At 46.0% G+C, this 18,594-nt stretch overlaps 2 protein-coding genes across 3 annotated transcripts in view; one reads left to right on the top strand and one right to left on the bottom strand.

Moving 5' to 3' along the window:
- Positions 1–5,497: 5,497 nt before the first annotated feature.
- On the bottom strand, positions 5,498–14,930 carry LGALSL (galectin like). The gene is made up of 5 exons (XM_072333880.1): positions 14,546–14,930; positions 14,290–14,361; positions 14,043–14,131; positions 13,468–13,645; positions 5,498–10,903 (listed from the first exon to the last, which is right to left on the bottom strand). Exons 1-5 carry the CDS (start codon positions 14,576–14,578, stop codon positions 10,760–10,762), a joined length of 516 nt encoding a protein of 171 aa, XP_072189981.1. The 5' UTR covers positions 14,579–14,930; the 3' UTR covers positions 5,498–10,759.
- Positions 14,931–17,783: 2,853 nt separating this feature from the next.
- The window catches only part of LOC140250551 (uncharacterized), a 28,554-nt gene continuing 27,743 nt past the window's right edge, over positions 17,784–18,594 (top strand). For both annotated transcript variants that reach the window (XM_072333328.1, XM_072333331.1), the window contains exon 1: positions 17,784–18,342. The gene's annotated coding sequence lies outside the window, so the exon portion shown is untranslated. The remainder of the gene's footprint in view (positions 18,343–18,594) is intronic.

Raw genomic sequence — 18,594 nt, 5'->3', positions numbered from 1 at the left:
ACAATTACATCAGGATGTTAGGCAATATGCCACCACCTACAATTTACTTGGGATATGGTGACTGTTAATTCTTGATGTGTGGATTGAAGCAATGTGCTAAAATGTTTTAGGAAATTTCCTGTCTGATATTTGGTCATTAGGCTGAAATGGGCTGTGTACCTCGAGGAAGGTGGTAATAAACATGGTGAAAGTATAGGGAAAGCTAAATGGTAATGTAAAGGTAGCCTACAGTCTTCTGTTTACTCACCCACCTATTGAAAAATAAAAGCACATATGAAACAGAATAGTGGTACACTAAGGTTGGACAGAGTTTAATTTGCATGAAGTATATTGCCATTCATAAGCATCATCAGCATACATAAACTTAACAGGATTTTGAAAAAGACCAAGCATCTCATAGCCCCCAACACCTATTGTCCTATTACAGCAATAAGTACATAAAATTCCAAGAGTACCAAACAGGTTCCAAACCAGTTCTACTTAAAGAGAATTGAAAGGAAAATCTGTCTGCCAAGAGTTGTGCTGTAATTCTCTGTGACAGCATCTTCATGTTGTCCTCTAAAACAAATTCCAGTTTGTACAGCCAAAGATCAAGAACTGTTTGAACTACCAGCTGCATCAAGAGGAACCGTCACTGTCTTCCTGTGATGGTCTGTGATCCTCAGTTTATTTGTGTTGAATATAGTGACAGCCTACTGACCTGACCATGGGCATGGGTCGTGGTGTGGCTGAAAACTAAAAGAGGATGGATATTTGGATGTAGAAGGAGATTCCTGGCATTCTGTCACCTACCTGAATTGACTGCTGAATGCTCCGAGTGTGCATTTGTTATTTCTTCTATGTGTGAACCCAGACTGTGCTCTCCTTAGAGACACTTAGGCTGATTTTTACTAGAAATGTTCAGACCTTGGTCAGTCCTATGCAAGCTCTGCCTAAACCAGACTGATGACAGGACTATTAACCTGTCCAATATTGTTTCAAGACAGTCTGAAACAATCTCTTCTGTTTTACAAGACATACAAATGCTTTACAGGACACATAAATTCCTAACAGATGCTGCTGCACACCTACTTTGCATAGGCAGTTCCTGGTTACCTCCCAGTCCTGATGGGATTTGGTGAGCACTTGTGCAGCATTGGCACTGCAAACACTGTCCACCAGCAGCAGAGGCTCAGGACTGAACCCCTGAAGAATTTCTATAATGACTATCTGTTCTCTTTACTGACAGAGAAGTAATTCCATGCATTACAGGACAAGGCAAGGCAGGAAAGAGGCGGACACTTTGGTCTGTAAATGCATCATCTCTTCATCCTGGAAGAGGATGAAAGTGAGGTTTTTCTCCTTACTGGCTTCCTTTCCACACAAGCCAGTATGGGCCATGCAGCTATCAGAGGATACTCCTAGAGATAAAAACATTGCTCTTGTCAGTTGCTAAACTTTGGAGCTGTTTATTTCTGTCCCCACCTCTCACCCCAGACAGTGATATGACTGCTGGCATATCCAGTAGTAATTAATGGGCTGACATTTTAATGTGCACAAGTACAATAGTCCAATTGGTACCATTATACTGTAGAAATCCATTTCTAAAAAATACAGCCATCTCTTCTGTCCTCCAAATGCAGCATGAGATAATGTGTCATGTTCCCTAGTTACCAGTGACACAGGAGGAAGGTAATAAATACAGCTGGTAATACATAAAAGCAAAAATTACAACTGATTCCCTTCACTGAAAAGCATCATCTTTTACCTGTGTTGTCACAACTTCAGCTGTACAATGCATTAAAATGATCGTGCACTTCTCCTTGCACATGCTAATTAGAATCCTGTTATCTTTTCTGAGAGCACTGTTTGAAGAAGACAGGTTTATTGTGGAATCCTTTACAAGTTTATTCTTTAATAGGTGCTGAGTTGCCACAAATCAGTGCACTTCCACCAGAATCACTAAGAGAAATACCTGCTTGCATCACTCAGGATGTGATGCTGTGTTTTGTCTAGGGAAAGATGTCTGCACATCATCTTTTGAGTTCAAGGTTCAGTGAACAACTGCCTGCTAAGAAATCTGATCTTCCATGTTGCAGTTTCTCTTCTGCATTATTTAAGTGGCAGGCAAAAGCACTGTGAGGCAGTGCAGACTGCAAAAACTAGTGTAACGCCATTCAATCTTTACCATTAAAAAAATGTTTTGAAAGGATTTTGCATTATGGATAACCCATCTCAGAAGTTCTGTATGGCATTATTCAACTTACTGTTGCATATTTTGGCACAAAAGAGTGTGTCTGCCTGATGGGTGAAGAGAGGAACTGGAAGCCAGTACTTCCTTGTTGTAGCTAAAAATCAAAGCAGTGTAACATTAGGTATGTACAAATCCACGTATTTCAAGTTATAGCACCGATCTCTGAGAAGGTCTTGTTAAGTCTCCCTGCAGAGAGAATGACAGCAGTAATACTAGAACTGGCAAGGAGCATTCAGGAATTAATGTGAATTGTCAAGTCTGTCAGCTCTTTGAAGTTCTTCAGCGAGTGTTGCTAAATAAACATCTTGATTGGTGTCTGTAAAGGATGCATAAAGCTGTGAAGTAAGGATCTGCAGCCCTGTACTATGGCTGTGGGGTTTCCAGCAATGGTTCCTGCGGAGAGGAACAGCCATCTCTGAGAAAAGGCAGTGAAAATGATGGGGAATGGTTGTGGAAGCTGTGTTCTGCATCCATTCAGTAATCCAAAGCTTCTCCCAGCTTTTTTTTCCCTCAGGGTCTGTATTTTAATTGTTGAAGCTCTTTGTATCTTTCTTATAAAGCTGGAGCATGAAAGGAATTACACTATTGTTGATGTGGCCTTTCTACTTTAAAATTCAAATACTTTGTTTTCCTCTGGGGATTGTAATTAATCTATTACTTCCCAAAGAACGTTTCTTCTACCAATAACCATATTCTATCCTTAGTTCTGGTCTGGATTTCTTCTGGAAAGTGATTATCTTTCCCATTAAACAGGAAATTTCTGAGAGAGCAGCCAAGAAAGAATCCTCTTTGCCTCTTCAGGTATGCTGTGCTAGAACAACTACTGTAGCTTGTTATACATAACAATACTGTCAGCACTGGCTTTTTTGTTCCCTGCACAAGGGCTTTTTGGGCCCAGACAAAGCACATTTCAAAAACTTCTGGTATCTCCATCAGCACTTGGTGGCAGCCTGCTCCACTGCATGGAGCTTTGGCTCTGCTCAGTTGGAGTTACACCAGCCTACAGCCTCTGGAGCATCAAGGAAGAATCTCTGCTGTTAATATCAGATTATTTAGTACTAAAATCCTCCTCTTTTCTCTGCCATTAAGATTTGCTCTTCAGTTTCTGTGATGTTTTTTTCTAAATTTACCAGGATTTTGTTCATATCTTTCTGAGTCATGAGGAAGCCCGGTTCGGCAATCCAGATGTCAACATAACTCTGTTTCACCATCTCTTTTGAGGTCCAAGGCTGACTTGTGCATCTCCTTCAGCTGGCTGCAGAGAGAGCCTCTTCTCAGTGTTTTTCACGAAATGACCCCTCTTGCATCATAGCCCTGGTCTAGCGGCAGTGTGGAAACTGAAGCTTTAGAACCTGAACAGGATAAGGAATACGTAAGCCTTGGAGAATGATGGAGCTGACGAGATGTTTTGGAGCCAGTCTCTATTCTTAGAAGGGTGGTGAAAGTCATCATTTAAAAATAAGATCCACTGCAGTGCTAGCAAAGAGTTGTATTTGTGGTATTCCTGTGAGTAAATCCCTCAGCACAAATTGACTTGGCTTCGAGATCTGAAATGCTCCACCAAAATAAGGCCCAGCTGTGATTTATACACAGTGCTGATCTGAATGGGAGAGAAATATATATAGCATTTGTTGCAACAGGTACGCAGAACACGTGCCTGGAGTTTACTCAGTATTACAGATCAAGGAGAGAGCTTTTGAAAGGATCTCTGTAAGGGTTAGCCAATGCAAGCAGTGAAGCTGGGTATATGTACTCCCCCTTTGGAAATTTGCCCAGACACTTTGCTGCTGTTCTGCTGTTTGGCAGGAACTCGATGCTGCCTTTACATGAGGTGGGTACTTTGCCAAGTCTCTGAATCTTGTGCAGAAGCCTTACTAACATGCTCAGGCCTTAAGATATCGAATGAGTGTGAACTTATGTAGCAGTGGAGGCTTGGGGCTCACACTCAACCTATCTAGGTATACCAGAACCCCTTGGGACATAGAATCATCATAGAATGTCATGGGTTGGAAGGGACATTAAAGCCCACCCAGTTTCAACTCTTCTGCCATGGGCTGACTGGGGTCACAGAGCACAGATCTTGCCAAGACTTCTGACATGGAGAGGGTCTAAGGGAAGGCAAGGTGAATGCATGTATTTGCAACATTGCTACCCCCATTCATGTGAAGGAAAATGAAATCTGAGACTATAGTGGAGACACTTGCTAATGTGAAATCTTGTCTGAAGTTCATCACAGTTACTGGGAAATTCCTGGTGGCTCAGAACCAAGTCAGTGTTCCTATTTGATGCCACACAGATTTCTGCCTGTTGTATTTCTGTCCTCCTTATTTCTGGTTTGTATAGACATTACCTAACACTGTTTGGACTCTTGTACTCTCTAGAGTTCTTAACCAACCCCTTTTTAGGATTGTGTGTAGTAACAAAGAGCCGATAGCTACCCGGCTGCCTGTGAGCAAGAATGGCCATAGATCCAAGCTCTTGTGGAACATCTGATTCCATATCATTTTACTGGGGGGAAAAAAAATGCAGCTGGCGGTAGTCAAATGTTGTTCATCTGCTACTTCAGTGCTCTTTGGATCTTGAGGTCTCTCTCAGAAATCTAGCTTATTTCTTACAGCCACCACTTGGTAGAGGGCATAATCTTTTCCTGTTGGATGATGCTGGTTTTCCCAAAAGCTGAGGTCCCGAAGAAGCTGAGACCTCGAAGCTTCCTCTTGCACTTATTGATTTTAACATGAGCTTTAGCTAGGATCACATCAACAAGTGAAACACCAGATCCCATAATATTACGTTTCTGGAGCTGGTGTTGTGATTTTGCTCACCACATATCCATCAGTCTTGTCCCACTGGAGTGAATGGGAGTGCGTGCATGAGTTATGCTGCAGAGAGAGGCTGTTTTATCCCATGCAAAAGTCATCAGCTGTCTGAGTCTCATGTCCTGTCCTGTTCTGAAACATGCCTGTTAACTCCTGCAGTTTACACTGCCCAGTGATGTCAGTGAGTGTTTTGCATGAGTAAGCAAGTTATTCTTTCCTCTACAATAGTTATTCGATTGTTCTGTGTAGAGCGTTTAAATTTTAAAGGAGTTTTACACAAACTGCTACCAAAGAAACACTCCTAATTCCGAACTGTCACACTACAGCTTTATTAGAGGAAGGATTAGCTGTGTCTGAAAAACAGTCAGAAGACAAAAGAAGCTGAAGAAGTAAATTGGGTGTGTAACGAGTATTAACAATTGTTATAGAAGACCAAGTAAAACCGCAGTGAAGATTTCACATTTTATTGTTATTAAAAGTTCATTATGAAATTGGCACAACACATAAAAATAGATCTGTGGTGAATGGTACACATTACTGTTATTGCCACGTCATTTCGTGCACATCCTCACTTTTGAAAATCAAAAGATAATGAAGATAAAACATTTCATTAGCTAACTGTGAAACCAGTGCTACTGCAGCTGGGAGAGACTGTGCTTTCTATTGACTCTGTGCGAGAAGATAATACAGACAGAAACAGTCCTTTTATTGATGCTTAAATTCAGGAAAATGAAAGAACAGATTTTTAGAGTATGTCCCAGCTGAGAGGGCTGGAATTACCCCTTTTCTTACAGACCTATTCTCATGGAAGTCAAAAGGCGTTTTGCTATGAACTTTAAAGGCAGTAGGATTTAGCTATTTGTTGACAGACAGATGGAAAGGCCTAGCAACAGAAGCTAAGGAAGTCCCGTGGCAAAGCATGAGTTTATTATTTTGATCTCGCACATGCTGCTGAATCTCCTTGTTATGGTAATTGTGCATATTTGTAACAGCAGTGATTGCTGGGAGGAGCTGGGAGGGTGTATCAAAGCCAGATAAAGCGTCAGTAGCTCATTTTTTTCTCCCCGTTTGGGTTGGCCTTCATTTTAACCCCATGCACCATTCATTGCAAAGCAACTTTTACCTTGTACACTTTCTGATCCATGAGAGAAAATCACAACAAAACCTAGAATGACCACAGATTTCACCAGGCCGCTATGTAGTCCTAGACTTTGGTGGACAAATGAAAAGCTTTTCTTTGTTTCTTCATAACTTTTATGCTTGTCGTGGTGAGTGTCCGGTCTGCCCTCAGCCTGACTCTGGCTGCTCACACTGTCATCTCCATTGTAGAGTGCTGGAAGGTTGCTAAGAGCCTTCACTACTAGCTCTGCAGAACTGGGCTCTTGTTGGTCTCTGAAATGCCCGCTACCTCTCTCTAAACTCACGTTCCATTAGCACTACAGTACGTCATGCGACAACACCACCAGTAGCAAGCTTGGAAGTGCTGTGGCTACTCTATTCTCATTTCCTCCATAGTGAATATTTTTAAATCCCAGAAGATAAAATCTCAGTGCTGCTCTCTCACATGAAAATCTCAGGGCTTCAGTCTCAGCCTTACTTCGGGAGAGTGACAAGGGTGGAAAGCTGGCACAGCATTATGGTGAATCAGGCTCTCTCTTTGGTTTTCAGGCTGTTTACTCAAAACAGCCCTTGAGAAAGATGCTATGCCTCAAGCAGATGTTACATTCAACCGGTTTAGCAATATTACGCCTATTTTTTCTCAAGCTAGTCAAGGAGGGGAGGGAGAATATAATATATGTTAGTGCAAGTTCACAGAGACAACACATGAATATTTAGTACAAAATGTTCTTTCAAGGTGGGGCAACCATTTCAAATTGTGCCACGAAAAGAAGGTGTTTTGTAACATTTTTACAACTTGACTGTGAAAAAGCATTCATGTGAAATATGTTTAGACAGCCTACCTCACATCACCCAGCATATTTCAAGGCTCTTTCTGAGTAGTCAATAAACTCACATTTCTTAAAAGAGAAAGAAGGAAAGAAAGAAAGAAAGAAAAAACCATCAGCTTTATCGCAGCCAATTCCAAATTTAACTAAGTAATTTGGGGGGGGATATTTTTGGTATTTTATTTTTTATTTTTTTCCCCTTTGGAAAAAAATAATAAAGCTAAGCTAAGTTGAGGGATTACACTTCAGAGTTTTCACCCATTCAAGGCTTCTTTCATTTCAGAAAGAATTTCCTCATTTAGAGGAAACCACGGAAATATTTAGCTCATAGATTCTAGCAAAAGATCTCTAAAGCTGGTTAACACACACGCTTGCTCCTGAGGAAGTGCAGCTTCGAAGTAGTTCACAGACCAGCAATGCCTACTGAAAAGCACTTTGAAAACCTGTCCCAGTTTGGGAACAGTCTGATTTCACTTCCAGTAGGACTTATACCCCAAATGAACATCTGAGTAATCCCTAAATTCTGGGGACAGAATTCAGATAAAAATTTTACAGCAGTCTCCCATCTCAAACATTTGGGTTTAGCTAAAAGTCTAACTGAACAGTAACATTTAAGGCCCAAGTTTTCTCTGACTTGCACTGCACCAGCTTCTGAATGCAGTTAGCCAAGTAAACCAAGCACACGTGGAACAGCCCTTGGTTACACAGCCATCATCCTTCCTGGTACTACCCAAGAGCAAAAGAAAAAGGCTTCCAACATTCTGTTAAACACACAAATAGATGTGGAAACTCTAAATGTGACTTTCTGCCCTTTCATGAGCTCTCAGCCAAAACCACTGCCCAGCAAAAGTGGATTTACAGCTCTTCTTGCCTCTAAGCCCTGCTCAGAAACCATGACAGGGCAGAAGCAGGTGGTGGGTGCCACAGTCTGTCAAGTTAGGCAAAACAAGACTGAGGTTCAAAACAGCATTTTGCTGAGCCAGGTAACTACGGGAACAGGAGCCAACTAGTGTGCCTGGTACAGCAGGTGGGAAAGGTGGGCAGGATGGTTATCACCAGGTCCTCACTGCTTACAGAGACCTCTGTAGAGTTCATCTCAACATCCTTGGCCTACGCTCTGTGCTGTGCCATGACCCTACAGGTCATGAAAAATCTGAGGGCTGCACTAAGCTACTGCAGCTACCTGGAATCTCAAGTGGCTGAAAAGTCAAGTCAGCCAAACCCCTTATTCTGGGGTACAGCAAAGGCATAGAGCAGGAATCTCTCTTGGCCTTGTGCTGTCAGAGAGATCTCTTTTGGTTTTGCGCCACCGCAGGGTCACGGTGCTACTCTCTCCAGCCTATTTTATGGCCCTCTGGAGTAGCAAGACAGCCTCAGGCAATGGCACTGCATCAGAAAGCACGGCTTTGCATATATAGTTAGAGAAAGCGCTAGACAGGGTGGGCATCAAACATCTCCCCAAACAGAATTAATCTTCTGCTTGCATCTGCTTTGGGGCTACAAAATCCAAACAGCTCATGTGGAAGCACCTTTCCCTTGGATTTTTATTACCATCATTTTTAAGAATATATTTTGTACCAAAACACTGTCAGCATTCTTTATACAATGAAAAATGACACAGTCATCATGAATCATGGAGAAGAGTAAAAACAGAGCAAGACAGGGAACATTTCATATCGAGGTTCAATCCGGAGTACAAATAGAATCTGATGCCATACACCAGATAAAAAGATCATCTGGAACACAACAGGTTTCCGCTTAACTTTGAAAAAGGAAAAAAAGTCGGGGGACTTCAATGTTAAGGCTAACATTTCCATTACTAACTCATTTTGTAGGTAGGAGCCCAATTCTTAATTCATTCACAGCAGCACCACCCCCTTGTCTTCACAGAGAGGTCTGTACTTGTGCGAAGCAAGAATCAGGCTTCTATGCTTTTGTGCTTGGAGGACTCTGGTTGACCTCAGCAGCCTCTGGAGCAGAGCCATAGCTGGAATTTCAGCTTGCAGTCTAAGGCTTCTTAACTGCAGGCCAAATTAGCACAAAATGAGGCTTTGCAACTGGCATTCTACCCTTCATTTTGGATATTCCAGTTCTGGTTACTTTGAAACACTTCTTTATTGCAAGCTTAATATAGTTCTGTTTGTGAGATTTTTTTCTCTCTCTTTTTTTTTTTAAAATACGGTGCTACAAAGAATGTTTTTATATTCTGTGTCCCCACATTACATGTCTTCAAAATTGCCTAAGTATGTGTTTATATCATAACTACTCAGAAAGACTTGCTGTGGTCTACTGTGAACAGCCAAGGAGAAAGCGCGTTTAGTCCTAAAGAAGTCAAGGAAAGTGGTTGTGTTCATTTATAGTGTAGCTCAATGACACTGTTTATACAGCTATACCTACTATTTAAAAAAGCTACCTGGAAAGTTATTATTCATGTGCAGCAGATGATTTTCAAGCATTAATAACTTGGCTGTCTAGACAAGTTTTAATTGTCATATCAAAGGCCGAATATGTTCTCAAATGAGTGCAAAAAATAATCTCCCATCTCCCCTGGAAAGAGGCTTGATCTCTTGCTGAACTAAGAGACCGCCAAGTGTCACTTTTGCTCAAGTTATAAAAGCACAGCTTCAAATTTGCCGTTTAGTTTTTAAAAACAGACTGACTTGAACTCAAACCCATCCTGTGCAGCAAAGTTAGTAAGCCCTGAAAAACAGTTTAGTGAATAATATGCAAAGAGCTCCCCGCACCAACTACCATGCCCACATTTTCCCAGGGCCCAGAGGGCTCCGTTAAAATGTAACTCAATGTTCAATAAGAAACGTGAATTTTCCAGAGCAATATGTGGAGTTTCCCCAAAGAACCCGAGACATTTTGTACATTCAAAATGTTTACACTTTGCTGTTCTTAACGACCAGTAAGATTGTTCGTTTTTACTAATACATACAATGAGTATAAATAAATAAAACTACAGATAAGCTTTAAAAATTGTATTAACAGTACATTGTGCAAAAAACTTGTAACAATCTACATTCTATGCAAATACCCTGACTAAAATATACAGGCTAGTGTCCTCACACCCTCATTCAGTTGTTTTTTTTTGCACGGTCCTTGGACCAAATCAGCGGCTGGAAGCAATCAGCAGGATGCCACTGCAAGCCGTGGAGGTTGGCTGATTAACACCAGCAGCTGATCTTGCCCCTGGGCATGTGCAAAAATCCCATAGAAATCAATGGGAGTTGTGCTTGACTAAGGACTAAAAGAGTTTGATTGTACCCCGATAAAGTGAATAGCAGATTTGCCATTGATTTCCGTGGAACCAGGCTCAGGCCCTAAGTAAGGACATCAACATGTGGCCCTACGTTGTGTTACACTACTCCACTTCAGTGCAGAAACAATATTTGCAAAAGAAAAACCTTTTGTTGTTGTTGTTACTGCCGTGCAGTAACTGATTTTAGTGCTGTGTTTCAGAAATCACCTTCCTGTGAGATTTGAAACAAGACTGCAAGTCTTTCCGAATCCGTTCCAACTTGATTATCCAGCACATGCGGGCTATTTTGATCAAAGAAAAGTGGCTCGATGTCTATTTAACCATCAATGTTCTTCATTAGGATAGACAACAGCCCAGTTCATCGGCAGAGGCGTGAAGAACTGCACACAGAAAAGGAGTGGGGCAGCCTTCCTACTATAGTTGTGTCCAGAGCCGGCTGTCACTTCTCCACACAGATGATGGCACCTGAGCCGGTTTGGAATCTACAGTTCTAACAAGTTCAGCCAAGTTTTGTAAGCTGAAGATCTCCATTAATCTTTATTGTGTCAATTGCTGACAGTGTTTCAATACGGTGGTAAAAATCAAAGAGCTGATGTCCATCCACAAATATTCTAAAACGGGGATGCTCACAAAGTATCTCAACCTGTAAAAAATAAAACGATGGACCGTGTTCACAACATGAGTGGGAAGTTATTTCACAGGATGCAAAGAGCACCGGATTGGCCTTCAAGCAGTGCTGGTACGGTTACACATCTTGCTACTAACATGCCATGTAACAGAGAAAACTGAGCCCACTTTGCCCCCATGACCCAAGTTACACTACAAGGGATCTGCCTGCACTTCACAGAGACTTTAATCCAGTCTCACACTGTCACGGTGGGGAGAACCCCCAAAGCCTGGTGCACAGCTCTGCAGATTATGGTCCCCACTGGCACCAGGGAGGTTTTCTCTCTGCGAACAATGCCAGAAGCAAACTGCTGATTAAAGGTATACCCAACCCACATCTTGCATTCCTTGCTACAGATGTGCATTTTTTTTTCACCTGCAGAATGAGGGGGCAGTTCCATCTGCAATGTTTTCCACGCTGCCATTAATTCAGTGGAAGAGAGCAAACATGAGAGGGATAGGTTTGCTCTCCCCTCCCACACACCAGAACTGCACATACACTGCTGCTGTGCAACTAAAAAGCTTTCACTGTGGCAACTGCACATGAGACTGCCCGTTGGACTTGGGGCTGCAGTGAGGGAGACATAGAACAGTACAGCTTGAATATAGCCAGGCAGCCCACAAGAGGCACGGACTGCAGCAGGGAAGGATAAAGCTCATCTCTCATCCTACAGCCCCAGAGAAATAATCAAGAAAAGCCACAAGGAAAGGAGCTAGACCACTTGTTCTGGGTAAGTCTGGAGATCCCTGATGCTGAGGGTGGCTTCATGCCTTGAGGATAAGCTTTGCTAGAGCTGCCCCATCAGGAAGCCAAAACATGAAGGCACAAAACATGCATTTTTTCTATGGGCCCTCATTGACCTCTATGTCCAGGGAAGGCTGAGAAGAAAATCTGCAGGGAAACCACATGTAAATCCTGGGTTGTTTCTGAGGCTGGTCGTCTGGAGCGAAGTGAGTGGTAAACCGAGCAAGCCAAAGTGCATCTGACTTAGGGCACATCATACTGGGGAAATAGCAGCAAACTGCCCATGGGGACCTGGTAGTGCACCACGTCAGCAAGGAAGCACTCATGCTGTTGCATAGCTCTGGTGTCACTGCAGCAGGTGCATCCAGCCCCAGGCCTTGTTATGTAAAAGATACGGTTAGCCTCAACACTGCTTACAATCCATTTCCACAGATCACCCTGGGCCATACCAGAATGATAATTGAACCATTGGATCACAGGTTAATTGGCGAGAGCACTTAAATACTCCTGTTTAATTTAGTCACTGAGAAGGAGACCAGCAAAGGTGCAAAAGTAACTGGGAACCCAACTTCCATTTGGGAAACAAAAAAAAAAGATGGAAAAAAAAACAAGAATAACTCCTATTCTACAGTATCTAATGCTAAATATGCATGATACTGCTGTCCTCTGGTGCCAGCTGTCATTAGTGGGACACCCACAGAACATACTCAGGCCTGTCAGAGAGCCCAGCCACCGCCCATGGCAGCAGGTAGCCCATCCCTCCCAACCAAAGCAGGACCAAGGCTCCACGCCCTGCCAAGCGTATTTCCCACGTGCACCAAAGGGTGTTGCCAGCTGTGATGGGAGAGATCGCAGAAGCAAGTAGAGCGCAACCAATAGGCAGCGAAACCTGTCATAAACACCTTGTAAAAGCCCAAGCCCCTGGGGAGATGGTGAGCTTTTGGGGTTGGGGGGGATTATCTTGGGGGGAAGAAGGATTGCGAGAGTTTGGCAGCTGGTCAGAATGGTGGCACTAAGCAATGGGGCCAGCAAGGTTTTGTAAGAGGGCTGGGGGGGAGCAGGAGGGTTTTTCTGGGTCAGCCGCACAGAGAAGGCGTGCAACCCTTTTTCTCACGTAGTCAAACTGCTGAGAGAGAAACAGCCCTCTGCAGCTGCATCCTTTGCTAGTCCTGATTAGCAAAGACATCTTCACATAGCCATAAACAGCACAGATGGGAATCTGCTTCTAGGTCAACCCAGTCCATCCTGTACACACGGGATTTCCACGCACACTATTTCCAAGTGACCGTGGGCTTAAATTTGGCAGGAGACTTAATCCCAGGGTTCAGAGAAGAAGACCACTATTGCTTAGCTATTTAATCTGCTGACACAAAGGGCTACGGCCAACCTCTGTGCAACATCCCTGGAGGAAAAGGATGAACAAGATCCTCATTAGCAGCGCTAAACTGCGAACGCTACGTCCATTATAGAAACCATCCAAACCCACGGCAGTCCCACAGAGTATTTACATTCTCCAGTAATAACTTGAAAATGCAGTAATAACATAGAGGTACTTTCTAATTTATAGCTATAAAACTAAGCTCAGGAAGCACGCTTCATCACACAGCATTACAACCTCCGACTTGTCATAACACCCTGTGATGTGTTTACGGCCCCATCGGAACTGCCTGCAGGTGCAAGGCGGCAGAGAAGCAGGCTCTGCACAACACAGCGTGTGATCCATAGCAGCAACTCGGCCATCAACACCGCAGACAAGCACAAGTGTGGGGATGCTAACAGAGACAGCACGCACTCACCCGAAAAGGCTGGTCTGGTATAAATGGGAAGTAAGGAATAGATGACTGCTCTTCTCCCCATTCTCCAGCCACACACGAGTTTCTGATGAACTGTCTGTCTGTGAATACGGCTTTCAGCTCGATGGCCACGTCCGCAGGAGGATCCTCCGACTCCCCACAGGTCAGGCTGATGCCGAAGCTGCAATGCAAACACAACTGCTTTCAGCCAGAACACGAGCACAGAAACCCCGAACACGGCTCCCTGAGACTGTCAGCAGCACGGAGCTCATGCAGGGGATGCCCGAAGAGCTCTGCAGGGCAAAGGACACGGCTACAAGCACACAGATAGGTGCGTGCGCCGCATGTATATGTGTGCATGTGATCCGACGCCAGTCCTCCTTTCCTTCAAGTGAAACGCTGGGAAACGGGATCCAGTAAAGAAATGCCCCCTCTATGGGTCAAAGGAGAAACCAGCACGCTATATTTAAAGGGATAAAAATAATCCTTCTGTAGAAAGGAGAGACCGTGTGTGTGTGTGCGTGTGTGTGTGTGTGCGGGTGGGCTCCCACCCCCCGGCCGGGCCCAGCGGGTTTCACCTCTCGGGGTTGAGGTCCACGATGCCCATCACCAGGATCTTCTTCCCCGGCCGCATCCCTCCTTTGATGTGCCCGCAGAAGGGGACGATCTGCCAAGGAGAGGGGCGGCGGGTCACTCGGTTGTGTAGCCGAACGGGGGAGGATGGAGGGGATGGGAGGGTTGGGGGTGGTGGGGGGGGGAAGGAAGGAGGTTGTTAAAAGGAGTCCAAAAATAAAAGCAGCAAGGAAAAAAAAATAAATAAATTACCAGCCGAGGGAAATACACATCAGCCTGCACCGGGGATCCCAGGGAGTTGTTTAAATGCCCGTCCTCTATTTTCTGCAGGTAGAAAGCAGAGCGCTGAGGCAGGCAGAGGCAGCAGGGCCCCTCCCGGCCCCCCGCCTCTCCCCTCCGCAGGTGCGCGCCCCGGGCAGCAGCAGCAGCAGCAGCAGCCGCCGCCGCAGCCGCCTCCGCGCCGCAGGTGCCCGCCGCTCCCCGAGCCCCGCACCGCGGCGGCACTCACCAGCGCGTCCCGCTCGGCCACGGTCCCCGCCATCTTGTGCGAGCGGCGGCGGCGGCGGCGTCGGGGACGGGGAGGGGGCGGCGGGGCAGGGCTGGGCTCCGGGGGACGCCCGGCTGCTCGAGGGGCAGCGGCGGAGCCGGAGCGGTGCCGGCGCAGAAGTAGGAAGGCAGAGAGGAGGAGGAGGAGGAAGAGCAGAAGGGGAGGTGGCCGGCGCTGCCTCGCCCGGCGGGGAGCGAGGAGAGCCCAGCCCCTGGCCTGCGGGGAGCCGGGCAGGGCGGGGATGCCGCGGCTTCCTCCGCTCCGCAGCTCTGCCCCGCGGCGCGGCAGCCGGGCGGAGGAGCCCGAGGCGCGGCCCGGACGGCGATGGGCGGGAGGGGCGGCCGCAGCCCCGGCCCCGCGGGGGTCTCGGCCCCGCTGAGGAGGAGCCGGCGGGAGAGGGGGCGGCCGGGGGGCGGCGCTGGGCCGGGGTAGGCCGTGGCGGGGATGGGGGCGGCGGGAGGGATGCGAGCCCCTCGGGATGGGGAGCGCTCGGAACCGGAGCTGTCCTGAGCCGTGCGGGACAGCGCGGCGGACAGACGCGGAGGGATGAGGAATCCATCCCCTTCACCGCAGCACGAGTGACCCGTCCCGACAAGAGCGCTGTCGTGGTGCTGCCGATGGGCTTAGGGCTCTGGGAACGAGGGTCTGGAGGGGATTTTGCCGTCGCTTCCTCACATTTCGGGTTTGGTGTTGTGAACGACCTTCTGGCGACGTGACTCGGCACCGTGCACGTACCTCCAGCCTCCCGCAGTACGCGTCGGGCCGGGTGGATGAACGTCGCTGTCCTCCCCTCTGCCGCCGTGAGGATTAATTAGTCATGCTGCCTAAAGTGCTGTGGAAGAAGCTCAGTCATTGCAATACTTGGGGTTTCAATATGACCGAGCGTATCTGTTGGGAAATGCTGCCAATCGCTTGGTGATGCCATTCAAGAAATCAAAAGCTACTGAGACTAAGTGAAGGTTGTGCAAGTGTGTGGATGCTTGGTTACTTTTTCAGTAGCGTCCACTAATTTGGGGATGTTTTCATCCCTGGATGCCCAGCTGGAGGCGGCTCATCAGAGCTTGTGTTTGTGTGCAAGCCTCTGGTGAATGTCACATATGGAAGCTGTGGCTTCTTCAGCTGTACCTGCACAGCTGGGCACGCAGGCAGTGGGATCCCTGTGGCTGAGGTCTTGGCCTTGGAAAGCCACCAGACCGTTTTCTTCATGCCAAAACATTGGGTGTCAGCCCTACCACACGGAAAAGCACCTTCCTCAAAGACGGCCAGGAAACGGTTCATAAGCATCACAGGAGCACACAGCTGTCACATGTGAGGAAGGGTTGGCTTTCCAGTGGTGAGGCATCTGCACTCATGAGCTCACCACAGCAAGGAACCAGAGGTAGACCTGATGGCTTTGTCAGCTCCCCTGTGTTGGTCACCTCTGCCCCCAGCTGCATTGTGCTGTTTTGTGACTGGCCTAAGAGAGAAGAGAAAGCGCCCTACGCTTTTCCATCTTTAGTTGGTGGTACAGTGGCACATGATGCCCAAAGAGCTCTTTTCATGACTCATCATCTTTTCCTCAGCTGTACCATGAGCCACTTCATTGGACAAGACTAAGTTTCTAGGACATAAAATCAGGCCAGCCTGTCCTTTGTGCCACGAGTTCTTGTGAGGAGAGAGGTCACTGTTATTATGTCTTTGCCGTGTAGCTGTTTGTATTTTGGAATAATGGGATAGCAGGACTTGGCCATTTGGCTAGCTGCTTTGCCCTGTGTTTGTCTTTCCTGGCAAGTTTTCCACAAGCGAGCACAAATGCAGTGTTTGTTCTGTTGGCCTTGGAAGGAGTGCCTGGAACAACCTGCGGTGTGAAGCTATGAGGGGGGAGGACCTTGCTGTGTTTTTCAGGCACTGACTGGTCTGTGTGCTTCTGTTTCTATGCCAGGTTCTCCTCTCGCCCTGTAGCAGCCCGGGGACGAGTGAGGCAGCACAGGCTGCTCCTGTGGCTTCTTCCATGCAGGCGTTTTTCAGCTGAGATCTGCCCATCTCATCTCATCCATGGGCTGAGCTTGTAGGGCTGCTGGTGGTAGCATGATAAGTATTTGTGCTCCACTGAAATAATTACAACTTAGGTATCGCTGGCACTGACTTGTTGGCCAAGTATAAAAACCCTCATGGGTAGACACCGCCATCCAGTTCAGTGCTTGTACAACCCTTTGCTCAGTGGGTACCTGAGACTCCTGAAATACTTAGAGTTGTGTAAAGATTAAAAAGAAATGGCACGGTGCAAATACCATTTGGGAAGAGCTAATGATGTGCCCAGCCCAGCCACCAAAACCATTGCTGAGAACTGGCAAACCCAGAACATCATCTTAATCCCGGCACCTTGTATCTTGCAGCCACTCCCTGTGATGATTTAAAGAGGTGTATCTAATTCTCAGCTGGCCTTCACCAAGAAGGAATGCAGCACGATTGCAATTTTGGTGTGGTTTAATTACCCTGCCCTTCTTGCCCCATTACCACTGACACCGCTCTCCTCACGCCTGGGTTTATAGGCTGACTTGTACAACCTCTTTGATTTGCTTTGTTTTCTTTTTTAACAACGTTGGTAGGAGGTGTTTGCTGGTTTCGTGGAAGCTTCCTTTGGTTTCTGGGTGGCACGACACCCAAAGTCCTCATTTTTCCAAGACTCTTTCAGAGCTGAGCAACGTGATACAGGAGAGTTTGGCAATAAGTTTGATTCAGTGGATTGAGCCAAGTGTAAAACAGTCCGGAGGTGTTTCTCCTTTCACTGCAGTGCTGATAAACAATGCTGTCGCATCTTTGTGGACGGAGGAGGGAATCCAGGACCAGGAGCAGCACCCCTCTTCATCTGGCTGTCCGTAGTGTTTGGTGTCTATACAGATCATTTCACAGCTTTAAGTGAAAACTTGACATTTATTTTGTGTGGCTCCCTTGCTTCTTGTCGCTTCCTGAATTATTCCGCTCTTAGCCTTGCCCTTAAGGGCTTCAAGGCTCTTGCTGTGCACAAATCCAGTGGAAAACTCAGATTTCTGGGCCTCTCAGTAACAGAGATCATGTAAACCAAGGAGACTGGCCCAAGTGAGTCATTTGATTGCACACAACTGCTGTGCCCTGCTGCAGAGCTTGTGTCTATCAGCAATATTTACCTTGCAGATTGTTTGCTGGATTCTGCACTGGGAACCAAGGTACGTCCATCAAGGTATGTCAGATAAGAAGTTGGCTGTGGGTTGAAGGCTATTCATGTTCAAGGTTTTTCTGCTCTTCCACAGAGAATCAATGTCCAAACACGTGAGGCAGACAGATATAATGCTGTGAGGAGCTGGAGGCATCCCTACAGGACACTGTGTTTGTATGACTCGGAGGCTGGTCTTTCCTGCTGTGTTCCATGTGGGGCTTCCTTGGTGTTATCTGCACTCAGCTGTTTGATCACAAATCTCATGGTGTCGGCTCTTTTTGCTTTCAGTTTCAGTTTGGAGTCCTTTGCCATTTCACAAATGTTTGGCTTTTAATTTTCATCTATGCTTTTTTTTTCTTCCTATCTTCTGAACATGGAAAACAATTCGAGAACTGGCTGTTTTTCCCAGAACTGAAATCTAACATCAGAAAAGACCATCACATACGTATTATAAAGTGTCATCATTTCCAAGACAACCCCATGAATGTAAAGTGAGGGGTTCATGAACACGATGCATTATGCATCATGTCTTCATCACATCTTCCAGGGGACATAGAAGAAGACTGCTAAGGGGCTTTTTCCCGTGAGTATCAGCATGTCAAAAGGCTTTTCTTGGTGTGTGTTAAATTATTAGTGACTGCTCTATCTCAAAGAGGTTTCCTGTTACTTTGCATGGTCTTCATGACTGGGCGGGGGCTGCTGACTATTTTAGAGGCACGGCAGACAATGTTCTTCATTTATAAGTTAATAGACCCAACGTATTAATACTGTTTTTATAGTGCTTTCTGCAAATGCGACCTGAAATGTTGAGAATCATATCGTTAGACTTCAACTG

The sequence above is a fragment of the Excalfactoria chinensis genome, chromosome 3 (genome assembly GCF_039878825.1).
Source record: "Excalfactoria chinensis isolate bCotChi1 chromosome 3, bCotChi1.hap2, whole genome shotgun sequence".
NCBI classification, from domain to species: domain Eukaryota; kingdom Metazoa; phylum Chordata; class Aves; order Galliformes; family Phasianidae; genus Excalfactoria; species Excalfactoria chinensis.
The sequence above is the reverse complement of the archived record's forward strand: the minus strand, read 5'-3'. Positions and strand labels throughout refer to the sequence as shown.